Here is a 15,144-nt window from a genome sequence, read left to right on the forward strand (position 1 = left end):
TCATTCATGTGTCGGTATGTCCGCGGTAAAAGGCTAAATCACAAAGCTAATCTGTGTCATTCAGCTTAGGAACCTTCTCAAGTAGCTCCAAAAATGAAATAACCTCCTGTTCGAGCTCCAACATTATGACCCAATAAATCACATCATGTAGGAATTCTTTGCCGATCTTTGGCGGGCCGGATTCCAAAGAGCAACGGGCCAGAAGTGGCCCGCGGGCCGTTGTTTGCCCGCCGCTGCGCTACCGTTTGCTATCCCTCCGCCGGACTCCTTCCTGGTCCTCCATCATCTCTGCTTCTGGTCTCCAAACCAGACAAGACGCCTGCTCTCACCTGCATCTCCTCCACCTCTGCTCTCCATCTGGCCGGCTCGGCGTCCTGCACCCGATCCGGCCGTCCCTTCCCGCCCTGCTGCCCTCGGCGTGCAGAATCACACAAAACTCAATCGTTCAGCCCGGAAAAGGGAAACCGCACAAACCTTTATTGAGCGCTTAAATACGTCGTATCGATCTAAATGTATTTCTACCATCTGGCGGGTTCTCCTCCCCCGTCGTAGAGCTCTCTAAGGTGAAGTATGAGCTCCTCCGTGTTCTGCCCGGTGAGAGCCGACACCGGGACCACCCTGCGAGCCACCAGGCTCCGGAGCGTCTCCAGCTTCCCCCGGGCCTCGGGGAGGTCCATTTTGTTGGCCACGACGGCCCCGGGCCGGCGGGACAGGCCCGGCTCGTAGCGCTCCAGCTCGTAGCGCAGGTGTCGGAGCTGATCCCACGGCTCGGGGGCCGACATGTCCAGGACAAAGAGGAGGAACCGACAACGTTCAATGTGACGCAGGAAAGAGATGCCCAGGCCTCGGTTCAGATGCGCCCCTTCGATGATGCCCGGGATGTCGGCGACTGCACGGTGCGAAATGAAATATATCCCGTTAGACCGCAAACCGGGAGGATTCAAAGTCACCAAAATGGCGGGAGGATTACCTGCCACCTGCTCGTGATCCCTGTAGGTGACAATCCCTACGTGAGGGTTGAGCGTGGTGAACGGGTACGCGGCCACGGCGGGCCGGGCGTTGGAGATGGCTCTCAACAGCGAGGATTTCCCGGCGTTTGGAAACCCGACCTGACGAGAAAACACCCGCGTTCTTCACTCGCGTTTGTTTTTAAACAGCTCCTGCATTTGATCGTGGAAGACGGCTTCTCCTCACCATCCCGGCGTGGGCCATGGTGCGCAGCTCCAGCTGGAGCACCCTCTCCTGGCCCTCCACTCCCGGCGTGGATGTGGTCGGAGCCCGATTCTCATTGGACAGGTAGAATCTGTTCCCCTTCCCACCGAAACCCCCGAACGCAGCCAGGAACTCCTGGCCGTGACGGGACAGATCCACGACCACCTCGCCCTGCTCCTTCACTACCGTTCCCACGGGAACCTTCACCAACACAGAAAGCACAGGGGCCATGAATGCTTCAGGACGACCGCGAGGAAATCTTCCTCGGAAAGGAAAAACACATGCACATTTGCTGACCACTTAGAGACGGGTGCCGGATACAAAAGAAGAGTTTGGAAAAGATCCGCACACCAAAGACATGCTCCAGAAAGAAAAGATGATGTATTTTCCATGTAACACAAGACAGAAAACCCTATGTTTTTCGCGGGGTTACGTTCCAAAAAGAACCCGTGATAGGCAAAACCCGTGAAATAGAAACCTTTATTTTTTTTTTACAATTATTATACAATGAAATACTCTATTATACATCGCTGCTGTCGTCCTTATGTTTTTTTCTTCCTTCTTTATGGAACGAACGGAAGATTCATTCATGCCGTAATGCCGACCTACAGCCGCGTAGCTTTTAGCTTCCCTTAGCATGTCCAGAAGTTTAACTTTATCTGCCATAGATAGCATCTTCCGCTGCCTTTTGGGCCCTTTTGTCGCTCCAGAGCGTTTTGTCAACATTATGGGTTTTAGAGAAACTCGAAATTGCGAGAGAATTTGCACGTACGTCATGTAAATTTGTCAAGCTGTTTTATGTTCGTGCACATATTAAACTGCAACGTTATTGACGCACAGGTAGAGAAGAAGCGGAGTGACTTTTTAGCCAATCAGAATGCAGAACACAATGCACCATGCAAATCCGTGAAAAGTAAACCGCGTTCTAGCGAGGGATCACTGTATACTTATTCTCGTGTGCATGATGTTTCCGGCAAACAAAGATGTTTACCGTTTAACTCATATCTCCAGGCATCTGTGGAAGAGCCTATTTTTTGGATATTTTTCAAAACTATCCTCTGAAACCACACGGACCCACATGGACCCACCTGGACGTAGGTGGCGGCGCCGTTGCGCCCGTAGCAGTTCTTGTTTCCTCCCGGCCGCCCGTCCTCTCCTCTGTAAACAGGGACGATCTGAGCCAAGGATTTGACGAGCCGGTCGGCTGCAGGGGAAGGAGCGAGAAAAACAAAAACAAACGCTCCTGTTATGAGATGATGATGATGAGATGAGATGAGAACAACTTTATTTATCCCGAAGGAAATTGTTGTGCCAGAGTTCCAAGTAAAAAACATAACAGTAATAGATAATAGTATAAAGAAGGAAGAATGAGAATACAATGAAATATGAATTGTCTTAACTGTTAGCTATAACTACAAAGATTGAAGATTCCCTGCGGCTGAGGGAAGAGGAATTAAAAAGTCTGATAGCCTCAGGTCGGAAAGACCTCCTGTGGCGTTCAGTGGAGCTCTTTGGTGGTATCGGTCTACGACTGAAAGAGCTCCGACAGGACATCAACGTGGCATGCAGGGGGTGATGGACGTTGTCCATGATGCTGAGGAGCTTCCTCATCATCCTCCTCTCTGAAACCTGCACAACAGACCCAGCTCTCCTGGGTCTCCATAGCTCCATACAGTGGGTCTCCTGGGTCTCCATAGCTCTCCTATGGCCGCTGTGCAAACGAACAGGACAGAAATGACATCAAGCCGCGGAGAGGACGCGCACCCTTGATGATAACGCTCCCGCCGTCTCCTCCGTCGCCTCCGTCCGGACCGCCCCATTCCTTGCGGGGCTCGCTGTGGAAGCTGCAGGCCCCTCGGCCTCCGGACCCGGCCACCAGCCTCACCCGCCGGTGGTCGACAAAGTGACGGGTCTGTGAGATGAATGAGAAAAAAGAAATAAACATATAGACTCGACACAAATAGGGGCGATTTGGGGGTTAAACTGCATCGGAGAAATATCACACAGTAACGCTCGGGTACAGAAATTCCAAGCAGTTCAGAATTCAAACTTTCCCGAGACGGTAGAAAGACAAATGAAGTGAACAAGGGGCAGCAGCTGCATCACTCGTTCATTCTCCGTCCAGCAGTGGGTTGGGAAAAGAAATATAAAACATGAATTTGCTTTCCCACAACAGCACAGCTGTTCTTCTTGTCCTTCGGGCCTTCAGGAATCCACCTTCTCCATCCAACCCCACTTTCTGGATCCTCCTCTCTCTCACCTTCACATCCTCTCTCGTGACGTCCATAAGTCCTCTCTCCAATTCCAGCATCCGTCTACCAATATCTTCTCTCTCCCTCCTCTATCCATGACCCAACCATCTCTGACCTTCTCTCCAGAACATCTACCATGTGCCGTCCCTCTGATGGACTCGTTCCTGATCCTCTCCGTCCTGGTCGCTCCCAAAGAGAACCTCAGCATCTTCATCTCTGCCACCTCCAGCTCTGCCTCCTGTCTTCTGGTCGTTGTCAGTGTTTGTAGTTCATCTCACCACCGTCTCCTCCACCTTTCCTTTCCTTCTGGCTGATGTTCTTCTATCTCTTCGTACCCCTGACACTTTCCTCCACCCATTCCAACCTGCTTGACCCAGTATCTCCAGTATCTCCAGCTCTTATTCACACACGAACTGCAGTGTGCAGCAGCTGCATCCCTCATTCATTCATTTATTCATTTATTCTGTGTCCATCCGAGTGCTGCTTTGAAGAAAGAGAGCATGAATTACCAGCTTCTTCTCAGACATGTCCTTCTTCTTCAGAGGCGCCCGGACCTTTCCGCACGCTGCAGCCGAGGTGCTGACGCTTCTGACACCGCCGGGATCTGTCGGTCCCAACGCCGCTAGCAAAGGACGACGCACCGGGGTCGGACCCCCCGCGTCCCCCGTGGACCCCCGTGCTGCCTGGAAAACGAACCGGGGGCGGAGAGGGAGCCGACGGGGCCCCCGGAGCCCCGGCAGCGCCGCCGACACCCTGCCTGCGAGCGGAGCTACGTTAGCCATCGGCTGCTAGCTAATTAGCTTAGCGAGCTAGCGTAGAAAACGTCACCGCGTTTTCAAAACAAAATATCAATGAAGAAGAACGGGGGTTAAAAAAGGAGCGTATTTTCCAACGAGATGACATTGTTGTCCTGTACGGTTGTATTATAGATTTTATTAAAAATACACGAGCAGTGCATGGACGAGAAGGAGGCAGCCATGTCTCAAACTACGGAAGCCGAGAAGGGACAAATCTTGTTTAGTTATAACTTCGCTTTTCTGCCAAAACATTGAGCGAGGAACAGAAATGGTTTGAAATCACCAACGATCCCATCCCATCCGCCTGATGCTCCAGTTTACTTATAAACTTTCATGTGAAATCCCCTTTCATTTCACATTCACTTTTTCCCATTTTTGAAGAATCAATGAAGAACCAAGACTGCTCTGATTTGACAATAATCAAATAACCTAAACCACGTGCAATCACTGTTTATGCTGCTAATATAGAGCCCGTCTTGTATATATTGTTGCAGATGATGTCCATACAGTGTTGCATATTCTATTTCTACAGCCACCATAGTCAGCATTTTAGCACATTCAAGATAATACTTTAATGAGCCCCTTTAATGAGGGGAAAATGGCTATTCACAGCAGGGTAAGACTAACACTAAATATTAATTTAAATGTAAATAGGAGGATGACAACAAGGATTAAAATAGAGAGCAGAACGAGGGCATGACATGTGAATGCGTGAGTAATGGTAGAGTCAGAGTTGTGTGGAGCTTAAAGGTCAAGCCAGCCAGGAGTCCCACCTAGAATCTTCTAATCCATAGTGAGACGCTCTATCCATTGTGCCACCGGCCCACGTGCTTTCACGGTTGTAGCAGCGCATATTGTGGTCACTTCCATCGCGCCAACTCGCAGTTTTTTAATGTACAGACGCTGAATGAGAACATGTTGTGCACGCTGACACATGGCGTACTGTCCTCATTGCTGGCAGCACTGTAAAGTTCCCCGCTGCAGGACTATTAAATGTTTGTCGTTTCTTAAAACAATGACTAAAGTCAAGTAGAAATTCCCGGAGCTTCAAAACTCCCCTCATAAAGAGACAGGCGCTTTGTGAGGAAAGAACATCTGCATTCGGCTCATGGTTTTGTCGTCCACCTAAATTTATTGAGTAAAATGATCATAATTTTCCGGTGTTTTGTTTGCAAAGATACAAAACGCAGACATGCAAAAAAAGGTTGACGTCAGTTTATTTCATATAACAAACAGTAACAAAAGACATCAGAAACGATCGAGCAGCGCGGCCGAACAATGAACGACACATTCGGATTTGGGTTTGCACACCGGACCTGACTTGGTACAAACACACACACACACACACACACACACACACACACTAGAAACACCTGTGAAAACACTGAAGCTGTCCAGTTCACGGAGGAACAGAACAGATTCTCGCGTCTGATTGTCACTATCTGGCGGCTCGTACGCCATCAGCCGTCCGCCGCCGTGCCTTATTGGTCTTATCTGAGGTAAAGCGGGTTATTTCATGCTGTCCTGCAGAGGTCGGCCCGTCTGCTGGCCGCAGATACCGACTCATGTCTTTTCAGGGAAATGAGCAAGAGGGAAATACTAAGAACACATCGGACAGATACGGAAACAACACGGTAAACATGGAAAATCAACCAGAAGGGGCTATTTCAGAATTAGTAAAGACGTTTTCAGAAACAATTCAATAATTGCATCACTCATCCATTCGCTATCTCCACCGCTTACGGTGCGATGCGGATCACGGGTCCGCCCTCTTGTGATTCTCACTGCAAACATAACCTCTCCGTATCTGAGGAGAAACCATAACCATCTAACGTCTCTAAAAGTCTGCCTTGACCAGTCATATGTAACCATTCTGCTTTACAAACCATAAACACTCCATTGCAAACTTTGTGCCATTAGTCTCCCGTTGCAATGGAAATAAACTGCTGACTGGAATCGACCTGCGCGCCGTGCGTGATTGGAGACACGAATAAAAACAATCCTGGCCTTGTTAGCATTTTGGTCCTTGGGGTATTTGTTTGCAGATATATGTATAGCATCATGTCGGGTATAATTATATACTGCTCAAAAAAATAAAGGGCACACTTGAACAACACAATGTAACTCCAAGTCAATCCCACTTGTGTGAAATCATAGTGTCCACTCAGGAAGCAACACACATTCATTTTGACTTGTTTTAAGGACATTACATCAAAGTTGGATCAGCCTGGAGTTTGTTTTTACACTTTCATTTTGAGTGTGATTCCTCATCCAGACCTCCATGGGTTGATACAATTGATTTCCATTCATCATTTTGGTGTGATTTTGTTGTCAGCACTTTCAACTGTGTAAAGAGCAAAGTGTTTCATAAAATATTTCATTCATTTAGATCTAGGATGTGTTTTTTAAGTGTTCCCTTTATTTTTTTGAGCAGTGTATATTATTATATAGACATGGAAGTTTCACCCTCTCGGTCACACATCGACACATCTTTAGGTTCTGCGACGAGAAAACCCTTGGCAGAATGGAACCGCGGACCTCCTCGCTGGGAAACCACTGCACCGCTTACAAAGACTTTCCTCGACGAAAGTTTTTCAAGAAACAACGTGACGACTAAAAAACTCTGAAGGAGTCGTGACTGCAAACATTGCATTCCTGGAGCGGATCCAACAGTCAGACCCTGAAACACTGACCTGCTCCGCCGCCGCCGCCGCCGCTGCCGCATCTCTATGTCAAAATGCTTCAACAAATAGAGAACTAACACCTTGAATAACCCTGGTGTGACCGAGTCTATTGCACTTGCTGCCGCTGTGATGCTCCCGCGTTAAAATGGCGCTATGGTTTAAAGAAAGAAAAGGAAAGACAGCGCTTGCGGCGTGACTGCGGAGCGCAGTGTGGAGCAACGTGGCGTTGTGATTAACTTCACTTCCAACTGGCGCCGGAGGGAGGCGCTAACGCTTTCTTGCACAAACTCCGACCGCAACGAGCGACTAGAAAGTCACCCTTTCATATCCGGGGAAGGATGCGACCGACACCATCTACGATCTCAAGAAGATACACTGCATGTATAGAACAAAAGCACAAAGTTCGACCGCAGAGCGACATCACAACACGCACAGGAAAAAAGAGTTATCGGGTTGAGTTTGAGGATCAGAGGTGTTTAGCTTATGAAACCGACAGGACCTCAGGACGGGGTTCATTCTGAAGCCTCCAATGAAAGGGCTCATTGACCGACTCCATCAGAGGGGCTTGTATGATGCAACCAGATGTTAACAGGTTTCAGATGAGTAGACACTTAATTGCTGCTTTCTAGAACCCTCATCTATCCGTACAGAAGTCTTGCGTTAACCGTCTCTTCTCTATGAGCACCCTCTTACATTGGACGATGAAGGTACACTACGACATTCTGCTCAGTGCCGAGTCACGTTGGGAGGGAGGACTGTTCAGATCCATGTTTCCGTGCTTCCAACCCCCCCCTCCCCGATGGCTTATTGCTGATAATTTCCATACTGACCCTGAAATGTCAACAGACGGAATAGAAATCAGATCGTTCACTTGACGGTTCAGTGAACATGAAATATACATTCAAGTCCAAGCAGGACTTTCCTTTGTCACGACTTTAAATGGGACGGTGTGGACACAATACGCTTAGACCGTGAGCCGCTTTTAACTGAATAAAAGTGCTTTAAGGGTTCCCTGAACGCTTCATTTCCCAGAAACGCACATGAATGCAAAGAAGAAAATTAAAGATCAAAATCATCTACTCACTCCAGAGCAGCAATTTTATTAAAAATAATCAAACAATCACTCGAAAGTCTCCCACGGGAGCCGGTTGTATTCCCAAGCTGTTTCTATGTTTCTATGCAGATGATGTTCCTCTTGTAATGACAAGGAAACGGGCTCACCTGTTCAAAAGCGTAGGGCCTCTGGTTCTGGGCTCCGGGGCCTCCCTGGGAGGATCGGTACGAGGCGTACGCTTGGCCTTCATCCTGCTGAAACTGAGAATACTGGCCAGATCCAGCCTGAGCAGCTCCTGCAGAGGAGGGATCACACTCAATAGTCATATTTATTTGGTTTGTATTTGCGTCGGCGCTCACGATCCGGGATGCGGATTGTTCCGACCGTATCCCTGCGGCCGCCCGGCGTAGCCTTGCTGAGAGGAGTACTGCTGCTGGCCGAACGGCTGTTGTTGGCCGGCGCCCTGTTGATACTGCGCCTGCTGCTGGCTGTACTGAGAGTTACCTGCAGATTCAATAAACACATATCACTTACCGGCTCTTTGTGTTGGACCGCAGTTTTTCGGTTCGAGAAGGCGGCACGGATAACGCTCACCTCCTTCGTAGTACTGCAGCGAAGACTCGTCGAAAGGCCTCTCGTAGCCCCGCTCGCCGTATGAAGACGCTTGATACGGGAACTCCCCGGGACCTGCCGATTCCACGCGCCGGTTAAAAAAGGTGAGCTCCCGGTTCCCGGTTCGAAGCCAATCCATGCCGAGAGCAGGGGGTTTAGCGGGTTGTGCTCTTGGTAAAACCACAAAGACAGCTCTTTATTCACATCCCGTGGTGAATCCCATCATGGATAGACGTCCATGGAGATTTGGGACGTGGAAATGCCAAACGGGTGAAAGCTGTGAGGCTCTTTGGTCCGTTCGCAGGACTCAAAGCCTCCGTCCGGCTCGAAGGCTCGGACTCGGCGGCCTCTCGGACCATCGAGCTGATCACCAAGAAGAACTCAAGCGCTCTGACGCCGACTCTGCGGGAGCCGTCGCTCTCTGATTGCGAAACTCCATGAGAACGCCGACCGATCCTTTTGCCTTTTCCCGTCCAATCACATTTCTGAGGCTCTGCCAAGTCCGTACCGCCTTTGGGAATTATTAAACGGTGCATAGGAATTTAAAAAAGCCACGAGGCCAAATCCGTTTTGGTTTAATTGCAGCGCATCCATAAGCGAAGGAAAACAACAACAACGTAATTACATGCGTAAATAAATACATTTTCAACGCTTCTGGCTTCTGGAACGACACGTGTGGCGTTTACGGCGGTGAACCATTACCGTCGGGGTAATACTGCTGGTTTGTGGCCTCGCCGGCGCTCTGAGCGTGTCCGTACTGCTCGCGGTAGAACTCCTCCTGGCCCAAGTACTGCTGTGCAGCTCCTGCAAGACAGGCGACACCACGATTGGTTTAAACGCTTCGAGTCGGAAGCCGAGGTTGCTTCCTCGGGGAGCCCGAAGGAACTTGCGCAGGCCCGGGTGACAGATTTAGAAGGATAAAATTAGAAGCGTTGATAGATGATATTAGGGCGAGGTCTCCTTTAAGTCATTCATCATGGGAATATCTGATTTTGGATCGAGTGACTCACGAGGCCAGATTGTGTTTGGAGATCTCCGAGACTGGTTATTCCCAGGAGCTGAAATAACAACATGAGGGGGAGCTATTTCAGGCAAATCCAAGTTTTGGAGACACTAATTAAACTGGAGGATCTCCCATTCCTGATATGAGAAATCTGACGAGGAGAAAACGAGCATCGCAGCGGCGGTCCGAGGCAGATCCTGCTCCTCTTCGATACTTTCATCTGCTCCGGGTCTCGCAGGTGACCATACAAGAGACCACCAACCTTGTTGCGAAGGCCGGTATGCTCCCGCGGACCTCTGAGACGTCACACCGCTTCCTTGACTGCCCATCGCGCTCATCGCCTGATGTCCCTGATAGTGTTGACCTCCAGCCTGGGCCGAGGAGTAGTGTGGAGTGCCAGGCTGCTGGTGCATCATGGAGACTAGGAGGGAGGTGGAGTGTTTGGTGGAGATCACATACATTTAGCCCAGGGGTCGGCAACCCGCGGCTCCTCTTCCATCTTCACACTGCGGCTCAGAGTGACTTGGGAAAATAAATTATAACTATTTAATTGAAGTCTATTTCATTTGAGTTAATTCCTTCTTTTTTAACTTTTTGTTCTAAGTTGGAAGATTATTGTGATCTTGAAATATTAAATAAAATGATATTTATTATTTTTCGCCGCTCAAAATAACGTCACACTCGCGGAAGCCGGTAAAGTCCCGATTTGCAGATGCTGTACGCAGAAGTTCAGGAGCACAAGTCCCATAAACCAGGTAAAATAAATATTTATGAAGATATTTTGCAAATAATTATTTTTTATTGTTTACTGACAGAGATTTTTTTCCTGATTTATTTTTAAAATTCAGGTCAAGGCTCCGCTACATGCTCTGAAAGCCCAAAGCTCAAAATGAGTTCATTACATCAATAAAATTTAATTTTCTCTGTAATACTTTGTGAACCGCAGAAGCAACACACTTGTTTATACAAAGTGTAAAGGTAATAAAAAGCAATATATACAGTGGTACCTTAATTTTAGACGTCAAAAAGTAATTGTGGCTCCAAGTGTTTTCTTTTCCGAGGAAACCGGGTCCAAATGTTTGGGTTTTAGGGTTTGCCGACCCCTGATTTATACAAACATCTAGTCACCGCACGCACGTACCAGTGGTTCGGTTAGCAACCCGACCGTATGAACAAAGGTTCATCCCTTTGAACGTGACCCAAGAACACGGCAGAGGCTCTACGCAAGGGTGCAGGCAGATACCACTGGACATCCATGAGGTCTCTTAAAGCAAAACCTCCCTGAAGAGATGCTTTCAAGATGCTTCTCTGAGGTGCAAACATCAGCGGGTGCATGGTGGACATCCACGGGGGGCTGCATGCCAAGGCCAGGGGTCGATCAAGAGATAAGAGAAGGGAAAAGACGTCCGGAGGGTAGGATGCCGGTGGTCGTGTATCATTCTGATGACCTGAATGTGTTTGGTTACCCTGGTTGTCATGGTGACAGCATACAACAAGGGTGTCAAACTCATTTTGGTTCGGGGGCCACATACGGCCTAATTTGAGGTCAAGGGAACCGGACCAGTAAAATCATAGCATAATTAGCATAAGTATCACAAATTGTTTTAGTATAAAGCAGAACACGTCAATTATACAACTCTTTCTACCTAATGAGGCGTTCCTTTTAAAAATACATGACAAACAAGTCATGAAGAAAAGTAATGTCAACAACACTGTGCCTCACTTCTGTCTTTTCAATTCTCCATGCATTTTGATTTATTTTTCGCCATGACGAATATCATCGTGGCAAACACACATTTCTCACTCTACACTCCATGTCCACTTTTCTAACCATAAGTAAAAAATGCTATTTCCAGACCCGGAAGCCCGATTCCTGCCATCAGTTGTAAGTTGTGAGTCACAATATTGTGAGACGATACAGGAACTGCATTTTGATTTTAAAAAAGTAGTTCATGATTTTTATGTATTTTTTCAAATTGTAGATTTATTCTGGAGTTATTGGATTTACCGGCGGGCCGGTACTGGCCCGCGGGCCGTACGTTTGACATCCCTGGTGTGCAATACTATTCCTTATTCGTCAATAAGTCGGCTTCTCTGGTTTGTATGTCCTGGCTCATCCAGACCTGGCTCACCTTGGCTAAGCTGCATGTTGAGGTTGCTGCGGGAGGAAGAAGAGGATGATGAGGTGGTGGAGGATGAAGAGGAGGACGAGCCGCGGCCGTGGACCGAACCGCCCCAGGAGGAGGGCGCGGCGTGGCCGTAGCCGGAAGCTGACACCGAGCTACCGTAGCCGCCGGACGGTAAGCCGATGGACGTGGAGGGAAGAGCCGACGGCACCTGACCGGGCTGCTGCTGCATGGGGGCGGAGCTGGGGCCTGACAACACACAGGTACAATCAGAGGAGCCTGAACCTTCGCCCTGGCCTTCACCGCGTCACCAGGACAACGGAACGGCATTCAGTTCACCGTCATACAAGCCGGCGTGCGTGCACACGGACGGGGGAGTGAAACAAATGGAACAACAGTAGCTGCTATCGCAACACAGGAACACATTTTCTTGAGCATCAGAACGGCAGAAGAACCAGAAGCCATGGACCTCATCTTCCAGAACCATTCATAGCTCCTACTCCGAAGCTACCTACTCCTTGGTGACTGGTAGAACGCATAAGCTACGCCCATTAGCAGATACTTCTTGCCGACCACGGAGCACCGTTTTGAAAAACTACACTGACCAACTGCTTTCTTGCGACCAAATGGACAGAAGCAGTGAGAAACAGAGGTTAGCTCTTCTGAACTGCCACGCCTTGCAGAGGAACATCAGTTTGTCCAGAATAAGCAAAGCAAAGCAGTGCAGGGAGGAGATAAAAACACTTGGATCCATCTGATAGTCCACGGTTGTTATTCCATGAACATCTTCCACCTCCATGGTGTCCACATGGTCTTCCTCTTCTTCTATGACCTCTATGAAAACGGTCCCCCTGGAGGAGGCGACTTCTGGAACCCAATTCGAGCTGGATAGCTCTTCCAACCCTTCTGTCCAAAAGCAGCTATTGTTGGACCGACAAGCGCAGACACTTTCAAGGACGGCAAGGCGAACGGGAGTGACGCCGCGACCGACAGGACGAAGCGATGGCCGACGGACACGCCAAGTCACAGACCCGCACGTTTGCACAAATTTAGGTTTCCATGGCAGCAAAGCTCATGCAGGTCAGAGACCTACGGAAAGTCCCGCTCACCGTTGGTCGTCTGCCTGTGCGGCAGGCTTCCCCCGGGGACGGCGTTGTCGTTGAGGTTGCTCGGAAGGAGGCCCCCGGTCTGGCCCGGTCCTCCTGGACCCGGCGAGATGTTGGGCGTCGGAGGCTGCAAGCAGAGGCGTCTCATGAGAGCTTTTACTCCAATCCGGTCTCCTGGCACCGACGCCCGGAGATCAGACTCACCGCCGGCAGCAGCGACTGCACGTTCTGATTGGAGTCCGCGATGGTGGCCAGGTACACCAGGTTTCTGTGCAGCATCTGCTGATACCTGCAGGACGGAGGAGAAGACGGCTGCTCTATCAGCTCATGCGAAGAGAACCGGTGGTGAACAGAACTTCCAAACTTACTGCGTGCACTCGGCCGTCTTGCCTCTGCTCTGGTAATCCACGATGCATTGAATTAAATGGTGGTTCTCATCCAGCATCTTCAGGAGGATAAAATAAGTGCATTTGATTACAGTCAGAGAAGTAACGAGTGTCTTCTTCTTCTTCTTCTTGTTTTGGCTTCTCCCTTCAGGTGTCGCCACAGTGAGTCAACTTTCTCCATCTAACCCTATTCTCTGGATCCTCCTCTCTCACTTTTACCAACTACCTTCATATCTTCTCTCACGCCATCCATAAATCTTCTCTTTGGTCTTCCTCCAGACCTCTTGCCTGGCAGCTCCAATTCCAGCATCCGTCTACCAATATATTCTCCATCCCTCCTCTGTCCATGACCCAACCATCTCAGTCTGGCTTCTCTGACCTTCTCTCCAAAACATCTAACATGTGCTGTTCCTCCTAGAGAAGTAACGAGTGTATTCCTGGGATTTCCAGGACTCTCGGCATCAACCGGCACTTAATAGAATTTGATTCTGGCTCATCTTTGCAAAGCAGCAGCAGCTCCGCGGTCACTTCACTCCACAACATCTCGTGTGTTTTGTTTTTCCATCTGAGTTCAGGAGGAATCCGAGCTCTCGGGGTTTTCCCCTCCGTCTCCCCCTCCCTCCTCACCGCCACAAAAGCTGAGATCAGAACCGCCATCTCTCTTGCAAGCCTTCAAATCCCTGCAGGTCGAACATGTTTATCTTCTCCGGCATCGAGAAGCCGCTGTCATTTTCTCCCGTCACATCAGCGCACTCTTTGTCTGCCTCCTCATCCTCACCTCTCAGCGCTCCCATCCCGGATCCCGACCTCCGGAGGCGTCCCGAGGTCCTTACCTTCTGGATGCTCTGCGGCGTCACCTCCCCTTTGCTCCTGGGACGCGCGGAGGGGAACGCGGACATGCTCTCATAGGGGAAAGAAAACCAAAACCCACTGCTTTGGTTCTTTCCAATTCGGTTTATTATCGTCAGCGCCGCCTGAGGTTTGCTTTGCGTTTCTCCATCGCTCGAAAAACGGGAGGGGGTCGGGAGGCGTCCGGTGAATCGTCACCGCGGACACGTCGACGAAAAATACGGATGTCCCTGAACGCGACGGCGCGGAGGAGCGCGTCGTGCACGTTCATAATGCGTGCATGCAGAAGAGGAGCTGCCGAGGAGGTGGCGAGATGCAGGCAGGGGATCGACCTCTCCCTGCGCGGTTGGTACAGCCCGCCTTCCGCCGATTGGAGCGCCCGAAGCTGGTGGAGGCACCTGAGGAAGGATACGGATCCACGCGTGGGAAGGAGAGGGACACGAGTGGAACGGAGAGGTTTGGAGATGATCTCCAGGGAGAGCAGGTGGAGGAACATCTAGAGAGGTGGTGGGAACTTCCTGGAGAGGAGGGGGGTGAAGACCAGGAGGACAATGAGATGAGAACAACTTTATTTATCCCGAAGGAAATTGTTGTGCCAGAGTTTCGAGCCAAAACACAACAGTAATAGATAATAGTAGGAAGAATAAGAAATACAATAAAATATAAATTGTCAAGGCTATCAAGTGTTTTAAGGTCTTAAGTACAAAGATTTGAAGATTCCCTTCGGCTGAGGGAAGAGGAATTAAAAAGTCTGACAGCCTCAGGTGGGAAAGACCTCCTGTGGCGTTCAGTGGAGCTCCTTGGTGGGATCAATAGAAGAAGTAAATAGAAAAATAGAAGTAGAGAATTTAGGAAAAAGAGACACTAAGGTGAGGAGAAACTCTGGCAGGCAGCTGCCCGAGACAGCGCCAGAAGAATTTGAAGGTTGTGTGTGTGTGTGAGCGTGAGGGACCCGGGTGGAGAAGTTCTAGTGCTGAGGGTCAGCAGACCAGAGGAATGGAGGTGGATGGACCTGAGCATGCAGGATGGAACGGCCGGGAGGGGAAAAAGGTGTCAGCCAGAA

At 49.6% G+C, this 15,144-nt stretch overlaps 2 protein-coding genes across 4 annotated transcripts; both read right to left on the reverse strand.

The window, feature by feature from the left end:
- Nucleotides 1-454: 454 nt before the first annotated feature.
- On the reverse strand, nt 455-4,449 carry mtg2 (mitochondrial ribosome-associated GTPase 2). Its single transcript, XM_086141686.1, has 6 exons — nt 3,974-4,449; nt 2,977-3,124; nt 2,301-2,416; nt 1,195-1,413; nt 971-1,109; nt 455-889 (listed from the first exon to the last, which is right to left on the reverse strand). The coding sequence occupies exons 1-6, from the start codon at nt 4,244-4,246 to the stop codon at nt 519-521; spliced, it is 1,266 nt and encodes a 421-aa protein (XP_085997812.1). The 5' UTR covers nt 4,247-4,449; the 3' UTR covers nt 455-518.
- A 1,008-nt stretch (nt 4,450-5,457) lies between these two features.
- On the reverse strand, nt 5,458-14,291 carry LOC147214577 (calcium-responsive transactivator-like). 3 transcript variants are annotated; one of them, XM_086141926.1, is made up of 12 exons: nt 14,066-14,291; nt 13,215-13,291; nt 13,051-13,135; nt 12,850-12,973; nt 11,900-11,989; nt 11,747-11,772; nt 9,877-10,035; nt 9,314-9,415; nt 8,594-8,686; nt 8,384-8,503; nt 8,167-8,294; nt 5,458-7,776 (listed from the first exon to the last, which is right to left on the reverse strand). In XM_086141926.1, exons 2-12 carry the CDS (start codon nt 13,260-13,262, stop codon nt 7,750-7,752), a joined length of 1,002 nt encoding a protein of 333 aa, XP_085998052.1. In that variant the 5' UTR covers nt 13,263-13,291; nt 14,066-14,291; the 3' UTR covers nt 5,458-7,749. The 3 variants fall into 3 exon arrangements, with proteins under 3 accessions (XP_085998052.1, XP_085998054.1, XP_085998053.1); XM_086141928.1 differs by lacking the exon at nt 11,900-11,989; XM_086141927.1 differs by lacking the exons at nt 11,747-11,772; nt 11,900-11,989.
- Between the last annotated feature and the right edge of the window lie 853 nt (nt 14,292-15,144).

The sequence above is a fragment of the Fistularia commersonii genome, chromosome 34, assembly GCF_037954325.1.
Source record: "Fistularia commersonii isolate RoL2024-O1a breed Wild chromosome 34, RoL_Fcom_v1.0, whole genome shotgun sequence".
NCBI classification, from domain to species: Eukaryota; Metazoa; Chordata; class Actinopteri; order Syngnathiformes; family Fistulariidae; genus Fistularia; species Fistularia commersonii.